We start from the raw sequence: 9,231 nt of genomic DNA, 5'->3' as shown, positions 1-9,231 counted from the left end.
ATAAGAGGAGGGGACCACCATATCAACTAGTCCTCTACTGTTAGATGGTGCAATAAACATCCGTTACTACACATCTTCTCATGCATCTGATTACTTGGAAGGGTGAGAATTCAGGCATGGAAAGGGCAAAGGTGGGAATATCAGCAGAGGCAGAGGAGACTGAAAAGAGTAAGTGTATGGGAAAGGTTAAATAACTTACTTTGGGCTATAGGCCACTGCAGAGGAGAGGGTGAAAGGAAAGATCTTATGATGGTCCTTGAACCGAAAAGAGTTTGAGAAGACTTGCTCTCACTTAATAATCTTGGACTATGCCAGATAGTGTTCTAAGCACTTTTTCATGTATAACTTATTTAAATGGCAGGTACTATTGTCATTCCTATTTATAGGCAAGGAAACTGAGGCACAGAGATGTTAAATTGCCCAAGGTTACCCATCTAGTGAGAGAGAAAGCCAGGATTTAAATGGGTAACAGTCTTGGCTCCAGTGCCTGAGCGCTATTATCAGGATTCATGCAATGCTGAGCTTAAAATCTGGGCCTTATTGACTTCAAAGTCTTAGATACAATATTAAACGGTGACGGTGAAAACTAACAGGGCTTGATCTGTCTCTCTCATACCCCCAAAACGTGAAGAGCATTAACTCAGACCACAGAAAACTTCATGGATTCCTCATCTCCAAAATACAAGAGGCATTTAACACTTAGCATTGCTCCCTAAAATGGCCAGTTTGCCTGAACTAAACTGATTGGCAGTCAGGCTTCAACAGAGAAGAGCCAGGTTCCACAGGTTGATAATTAAATTCCAAAAGGCGCGCGAGCCTTCAGGAGAAGCACTTTCCCGCCTCCCAGCCGGTTGCAGCCAGCTCGGCAACAGCCTCTCCTGCCCAGGGCCGTGACGTCAGTTCAGGCATTGGGCCCGCCCCTGGGATCTTTCTGCTTCTGCGCTGTTGAGTAACCGGTGAGTTGCGCTCTTAGCTCCGCCCACTGCCCCCGGAAGTAATGCGGAAGCCACACCTCCCCCTTCGGCCGGCTGGGGTGCAGCCATTTTAATTCATATCTGAGTGGGCGGTGGCGACTCGCTTTGGCTCTCTGGCTCCGCAGGGCAGGGGTCAACTTTACTGGCTTGTGGGTGGTTTTTAGTTTGATTTTTCTTTTCCAGCTTCTCATCGCGGGCCAGTTCGCACGTTCTAACCGGCTGAGGCCATGTCAGGAGACGGAGCCACAGAGCAGGTGAGGAAGGAGAGTGGTGGGGCCTCGTGGCGACCTCTTCTCTCCGTGTCTCTGTTCATCCGAGTACTCCAGCCATGTTCGCTTGAGGAAAGAATCAGGGGGTCTAGTGTACCTGAAGGACTGGGTACAGAAGAACACGGGGGATGGGGAGCAAGATCTGACTGAGATTTAAAACTGTTTTTTGGCTTCTCTGATTTAGGCGTTAATATGAACAAATATTTAGTTTAGACAATAGCCGGGAAGTTGCTTCGTCCTGCTTAGGTTCATGGGACTACTCCGGTAGGGTTCCTTCCTTTAATACCATTTTGGTGTTAAAGGGTTAGGAATTAATTATTTTAACATGTACTAGCTGTTTTCAAAAACCTTGACAATGATCCTTCCACCGCCTTTCCGATGTATACTGAACCCAGAAATAAGATGACTAGTTTGAGAAATAATTTGAGATGAAATTGGTGTAGAGAAATAGACTCCTGCCAGAGTGAATGAGGAAGGAAGCGAGCAGTCTAGGAGTAGAACATGGTTATGCTGAGATTTGGGAATTTTGTGACTTTTCTCCTGCTCCCTCCTTTTCTCTCTTTTATCAGCGTTTCATTTTCGTTTTCCCAACGACACAGATGATTGCAGAATTTGATAAATCAGAAATAAGTCTGTTTTGGCCACTGTAAATAAAAGCATCTGTTTTAGTACTGGATGTGTGACATTTAAATATTTAAAAATTCAGATTTTTGGTTAAATGATTTGCTCCTTTTGCTCTCTGTTGAGAATTTTGTAGGATAGTATTTACCCTTTAGTTTGAAAGAGGAGACTGATGTTTTATGAAAGATGTCGATTTATTTTTTGATTTAAGTCTGGTATATTTGGGTAAATAGTTTTTTAAAATGGAGGCTAGCTAGCCTACAGAGTCTCAATTTCCTGAAATTTCCCATTGCCATAGCAACGAAATACACTTAGGTTTTCGTTTTTCAAGTCCCCAGCTTGTAACGTGGGGGCTGGGGCTGTTCTTGGAGGTTGACAGAAATGAGGGAAAATTGGAGCTTTCCTATTGAATAGTCTGGGTGACTGAATTTCATTATATCGAGAAAGTTTGGCTAAACTGAATTTTGTGTTTGCTTGTCGACTGATTTCAGCCCTGAAATCTTTGCAGTATTTACATTTTACATGTTAGAATGCCCAAGAATGCAGTCTTAAAATTATCATATCAAATCTGTTGTATACTTCCCTTTTGCTGGGTTCATATTTGTAATCTGAAAATTGAGGAGGGGTAATGTACTGAGAGTTCACTGAAAGTTTCTGAAATTCATTGTAATTCTTAAATTTATATAATTGTAAACATTGTGAAATGTTGCCATGGCCTTGAATATTTCAAAGTGGTTGTGTTTTAAGTGAGAGAAAAGGTGGTGAGAATTCACAGGAAAAAATTTGCCCAGAAATTTTATTGTGCAGAGTTTAGGACAAAGGAAAGGTGCAATGAATGCCTGCAGTACAATTCTTCACCTAGAATGACAATTGTTGAACACTTTGCCATAGTTGCTTTATCTCTTGTATGTATTTATTTGAAACTAAGTCGACACATGTTCAGCCCTCCATATTTCAGCACTCTCTTACATAGTATAACGGCATTAATGCTGTTATATAACCATTATACCATTTCCCACCTAAGAAAATTAATAGTAATACCGTATCAATTCTAAAATTCAGTCCATATTCAAATTTCCCCAGTTTTCCTAAGAATGTGATTCATAGGGTTTTGGCTTTATAAATCAGAATCTAATCTAGGTTTACATTGCATCATTTGGTTATATCTCTTGAATAGTCGCCTTATTTTTTTCTCCCCTAAAATACTGTCTATTTGAAGAAGAATCCAGAACAGTTCTCTTGTAGAACTTCTCATTTTCTGTTTGGGTTTATTTGATTTGTATGTGTGTGGTATCTTGTCCCCTAATCTGTATTTCCTAAAAACTATGATTAGGTCTAAACTCAGAGCTTTGATACTATTCAGGTTAAGTATTTTTGGAGAGAATACTTTATAACATCACATCAAAAGGTACTTCATGCTAGGTTGTTCCATTGTTAGTAATGGTTAAGATTGGTCACTTGGTTAGGATGATGACTGCTAAATCTCTTAAATGTAAAGGATTATTTTCCCCTTCGCAGTTAGTAATCTGTGGGTTGATATTGTGTTTCTCAATAGCCTTTTATCTAATTATCATCAGTTGGTATTCCTTGAATAAATCAGTAATTTCCTTGGAGGTGGCAAATGGTTTTTTTTTTTTTTTTTAAAGTTCTATCTCTATTTATACTGGCTCATATTTTTCTGCAAAAAAGAAATTCCTTTTCTCCCCTCCTCCTTTGTAAAATTGGGTATTGCTGTGGATTCATGGGATTTCTCTGTGTTTACTATGTTAAAATCAGCTATAGCTTTTTTGGTTTATTTGGTGCTTAACTTGTCCTGGCCTTTGTGGTACTCCCCTATATTTTTTCCATCAGTCTAAAAGACATTTTTCGACATCTGATTACCAACAAAGAGTCTTCCTATAATCTTTTAAACTTTGTAATGATACATTTCAGGCATGCAAGAGAAAAGAACAGTATAATATATGATGTTCCTGTTATAGAGCTTCAACTCATGGCTAAACTTGTTTTCTCCATACTTACTCTCCCCACACCCATTACTTTGAAACAAATCCGATATTGTATGATTCAACTTTAACTGAAATGGTAATTAAATGATACCTTAGAGGGTGACAAGATTAAAATATGAATCAACTAGCTTGCTCGATGTATAAGACAATAGTTAGTGAAAATTTAGAGGAAATGTGAGTGACGATAATAAAAAAAAGACTAAAAGCTGAAGAATAATAAGAAAAAAATCAGAACCACTCTGAATCATGGATTTGCTTTGGAAAGATGCCAAGAGGTGGGATAGACAAAGAATTTTGCAAGATGTGAAGTGTAGATTTCTTTTAGCTGTTTAGTAGTGAAGTTCAAAAAAATAATTTGTTCAATAAACCTGACAGTACATTTGTTAATCAAAAATATGGGTGGTCATTTCTTGATACTGAAGAGAGAAATTATTGTAGACAAGCAAAATCACGGCTAAGGTTTACTGTGATTTTTTAAAACTCTTGTGAGAGAGTACCATTTTACATTTAGAGGACTATTTAAATTACCTTACAGTGTGGATGGCTGTTCCTCTGCATCTTTGTGTTTACTGTTTTTGCCAGTTTAATGGTGACAAAACTACTTGTGTATAGATTTCCCCCCTAACAAAAACACATGTGGTTCCTGTGTGGAATTATGGCTGTATTTTCATCTTGTACTTTTTTTTTTTAACTGCTTGGTTCAGCTTTTGATCTCATTCTTTCTTTGCTCCATTTTACCTTTTGTACCACCCCTACAGCATTTAATAGGCTATTGTTTAGGGTTCCTCCACTGGGTCTTTAGTTGAAAGGGCTGCCTTAGTTATTCACCATTGCACCTTAAAAACTTAGAAACACTGTTTCGATACTTAAAGGTGTTCAGTAAATGACTGGATGAAGTTTTGCATCTACAGGATATGCTGTATGTTACAAATTTTTAAAGATTTTATCTTTTGGGAACACAGGTGCAAAAATAATACAAAGTAAAATATTTTGGACGTAAAAGTGAATGGTTTCTAAAGTTTTGTTGGTAAGAGAAAGGGAGAGAAATGTGTTTGACCAAGTCAAGTCATATGAACCTTTAAGCCCCTAAAATTGTTTCTACACTTTTGTCTTTTAGAAATAAGATTTCAGTTTTCAAACAATAACCTATTCCAGAATTAAGAAGGCCTAAAATATAAACAGAATGATTCTTATTTTGTAAAAATTGCATGACTTGAAGAAGAGCAAATTAATTGCCAATGGTTCTTAACAAAGAGAGGAATTCAGGGTCATAAAATCAGTGTTTTGCTTTTGGTGAAAAATAAGTTTAGGAGGATACAAAAAATATACGTTCTATTATGTATTTATTAATGAGGAAAGAAAGATGAAACACGCAGTGTTGAAACCTGATTTATTTTGTTGGGTAACTGTTAGTATTTAGTAGGGGTTAAAAGGAAAGAGCGCCAATTTTAAACCCAAAGTGGATGTGTGTGAGAGTTAGGAAGAGGGAGGTAAAGGGCCAAGTATGACAATGTGTTCTTTGGGTCCACTTATTCTTACGTGTTTTTAACAGATCATTCTGTAATAGCCTTTCCTACTTTTCCCCCTCCTATTTTTAACTCCTATTTTAAGTGATATTTAGTGTAACAGTTTTGGGGCAGGCAGATTTGATTTGATCTTTATTGTTAATGTTTCTTGAGAAGACTGACTACATAGGATACTCTTCTTGGCAGTAATTGTTTCTAAGAGAGATTGATCTGTGTTTACAGAAATACTGGTTTTCCTTAGAGGTACAACAGAAAGGTACTGTGTTAGAGATTGCTTTTCTTCAGCATTAGGAATACAGAAACTTATATCCTAGACAGACCTTCTAGAATGGCAAAATCTATTCAGATGTTTGTAACTATTAAGTAGATGATTCCAAAAAAGAATTCGTAGTTTTAAGCTTTTCTGCCATTGTCTCTAAATTTCTCTTTAGACAAGACCTAGTTGTGAATTTGAGTCTTTTTGTTTTTACTGGACAGTTAGTAATGGTGTGATAATTGATTTAAAAAGGGATTTTAATTGGGCACATGTTTAAATTGTTTTTAGATTAATGAATAGTTTATAATAAGCAGCAAATATTGAATGAAACCAGAAGGGTAAAACTGTCCTAATTGTTGTTTTTCGAATGCTTCACTTAGTTTATCAAGTGAGTTAATATTTTGGCTATTCCTGGTCTAAAGCTGCATTTTTCAAACTCTAAAAGATTAAGATTTTTGTTTATAGTTTGTAGTTATTTGTTTCCTAAGAGGTGAATAAACAAATTTAATAAGCAAATATGATACATATAATTATTTGGACCAATAACAATTAGCCTACTCTTTTTTAAGTTTCTGAATTGTTTGCATGTTTAGTAGTAGACTTTTAGTCTTTGGGAGGTTTGAAGGGATTATATGCAGGATACATGTTCAGATTCATTCACAAAAAAGAAAATGTAGTAGAGTTTTGTTGTACTGGTAAAGGGACAGAGGACTAAGCCGGCATCCAGTACTAATGTCACCTGTCACATAAAATGCTTAATCTCTAGGCATGTGAATCAGCTTGGTTACTGCTTGCACATAGTCTTGCGGAGTGCTGCCGTAGTCTATGTTTAATTTTGGGGGAAAGGTTAACTACCAAGAGAGACTTTAGACTTGAAATGTATAGTATTTGCAGTTTTCTTGATGTTTTAGCGAAAAAAAAAAAAAAGCAATGACTTAGATCTGATGCTACTTTATTCTTAAACAACATTTGGGAAAAAATGTATTTGCAGAACAGATGAGTCAGTGGGTGTTTCTCAAAATGGAGTCCATGGTCCATTGTATCTTGATATTAGATGCTTTATAAAAGTATAGGTGCCTGTATCTCAATTTCAGACGTACTATAACAGATCGTGTAGGTGGGGCTGAGAATCTTTGTTGGAAATGAGTATCACAGGTGATTTTTATGTCAATGAAAGTTTGCAAACCATTTAAGTTAGGAGTTCAAGATACCTGAATCTTCAAATTTGTTTTTGAATACATTCTTGAGAAAATGGGGGAAAACATAATTTGAGGATGCTTAGGCTTTTGATAGTATTTTACTGATTTTTTTCCATCTACTACATGTGGTCAGTCATTACCCTTAATAGTGGAAAATGCTCATTACAAAACTAGGTTTGAGACTCATCTCTGCTTTTTCTGTTGGTCATTATCAAAAAGCTTGTATAAGTTTAAATCCTTTAACTTACCACATCCTTTCCTCCATTCTTTTGATGTTTATTACTCAGTTTAAATTTTCACCGATATCTAACTTAATTTCCATATGACCTCCAGCATAATACCCTCCCGATTTACCACAAAAATAGACAACTCTTGGAGAGAGAACTACATTTTTTTCTGTCCAAGTTTTACCTCCCTGGTGGAAATAGAAAGAAGAAATTAGATTATAAATTCTTTCAGTAATTAATATAATAGTGCCTGTCACTTCTCCACACACCCCCTCCATTAAAAACCCCCTAATATAAATTAAGCTACTGTATAGAAAGTGGTTTGCAGCTTAACTCAGTTTCCCAGAGGCTGCATTACATATCCACTGTTAAATGAAAAGGCTATTAAAAAATGCTTCTCCCTTTTCCAACTACATGACTGTAGTTTTGTAGTCTTATACTTCATCAAAAACAATATATTCAAATAGATTGAAGGCAGAAGGAGATAATGTCTTCTATTCATCCAGACATTAAAGAGGTCACAAAAATGTATAACATTGCCATTGTTTTCACTTTTTTTTTTTGGAAAATTTTTTAATATTTGTATTTAAAATATTTTAAATACAATTAAAAATGACTTTAAAATGAATGAACAAATTAAAACTTTTAGTTTTAATTTCTAGCATAATATTGATAGATTTAATGCACATTAAAAAAAAAAAACCTCTTTGGTTACTCAGTTTTAAAAGTGTAAAGCAATTCTTAAAAAGTTTGAGAACTGTTGAAATAGTGCACGGAGCCTGTGAGGCAGTGTCATAAGTTCTATTTCTCTGAGTTAGTTTCACCTAACAAAGGTTTAAATATGGAAAGTAAAAAGACAACTGACTGAATGGTAGAAAATTTTTGTTAATCATATATCCAATAAAGAACTTGTATCTGTAATAATGTAAAGGACTAAAATGGGCAAGGAATCTGAAAAGACATTTCTCTAAAAATATACAAAATAGCCAATAAGAACATGAAAAATGCTGAACTTCATTAGCCACCAGGGAAATATAGATGAAAACCACAGTGAGATACTACTTTACACCCCCTAGGACTGTTAATAGTCATCAAAAAGATAGTAACAAGTGTTGGTGAGGATATGGAGAACTTGGAACCCTCATACTGGTGAAAATGTAAAATGATCCAATCACTTTGGAAAACAGTCTGGCAGTCCTTCAAATTTTAGACATAGTGCCCTATGACCTAGCAATTTCACTTCTAGGTATATACCAAAGAAAAAAGAAAAAATGAACTCCACTCAAACTGGTAATAATCCAAATGTCCATCAAATGATGAATAAATAAAATGTGGGACAGCCATACAGTGGACTATTATTTGGCAATAGAAAAGAAAGTACTTACATGTGATAAAACATGAATCTTGAAAACATGCAGAGTGAAAGTCAGAAACAGACACATTTTATGATATGATTTACAGGAAATACCTCCATATCTATGGAGACAGAAGGTAGATTGATGGTTGCCAGAGGTAGGGGGTTGGGGAATAGGAGTGACTGTTAATGAGTACAGGTTTCTATTCGGGGTGACAAAAATGTTTTAAAAATTAGTCTGATATACTAAATTTTGAATTTTACACTTTGAATTGTATGGTACGTAATTATGTCTCAATAAAGCCATTATTAAAAATAAAAAAGGTCAAACATATAATTTACCCTACCTCCATCCTTTTAGCCAATTGTATACGTTTTGTTATTCACAGAGAAAAATTGATGCTTTAGCAATGCACTGCTACTAGAAAAACAGTTCATAGAACTAATGCTAGAGGTAGTTCCTTAATAACATTTTCTTCCTTATACAAATAAAGTACATTATCTAGTTGACAATTTTTTCTTCATTTTTGTACCCATTTTAGTAGTATATGTTGATGTGCGTCTCTGTATACTCTGTACAGTTGTGTAACTTTTCTGCTTTTTAAAATCATACAAATCAAAGAAGTTCCCAATGTCCTACTGATATCGTTGGTAATGTTCATGCCTTGAGAACTAGTCCAGCTTTTGTTCTCATTTCATTTGGGGCCTATTTTATTCCCCATTAAAATCTCACTAAAGAATGATAATGGGATTACAGTTCATTCCAAAGACAAAAACTGGATATTGATAGAGTTTCTTA

At 35.5% G+C, this 9,231-nt stretch overlaps 1 protein-coding gene across 1 annotated transcript in view; it reads left to right on the top strand.

Moving 5' to 3' along the window:
* Positions 1-1,016: 1,016 nt before the first annotated feature.
* The window catches only part of CSTF3 (cleavage stimulation factor subunit 3), a 62,024-nt gene continuing 53,809 nt past the window's right edge, over positions 1,017-9,231 (top strand). The window contains exon 1 of the mRNA XM_006195063.3: positions 1,017-1,228. Within this exon, the coding sequence (XP_006195125.1) occupies positions 1,202-1,228 (27 nt within the window). The 5' untranslated portion in view covers positions 1,017-1,201. The remainder of the gene's footprint in view (positions 1,229-9,231) is intronic.

This window comes from Camelus ferus, chromosome 10 (assembly GCF_009834535.1).
Source record: "Camelus ferus isolate YT-003-E chromosome 10, BCGSAC_Cfer_1.0, whole genome shotgun sequence".
In the NCBI taxonomy this organism is placed as follows: Eukaryota; Metazoa; Chordata; class Mammalia; order Artiodactyla; family Camelidae; genus Camelus; species Camelus ferus.
The sequence above is the reverse complement of the archived record's forward strand: the minus strand, read 5'-3'. Positions and strand labels throughout refer to the sequence as shown.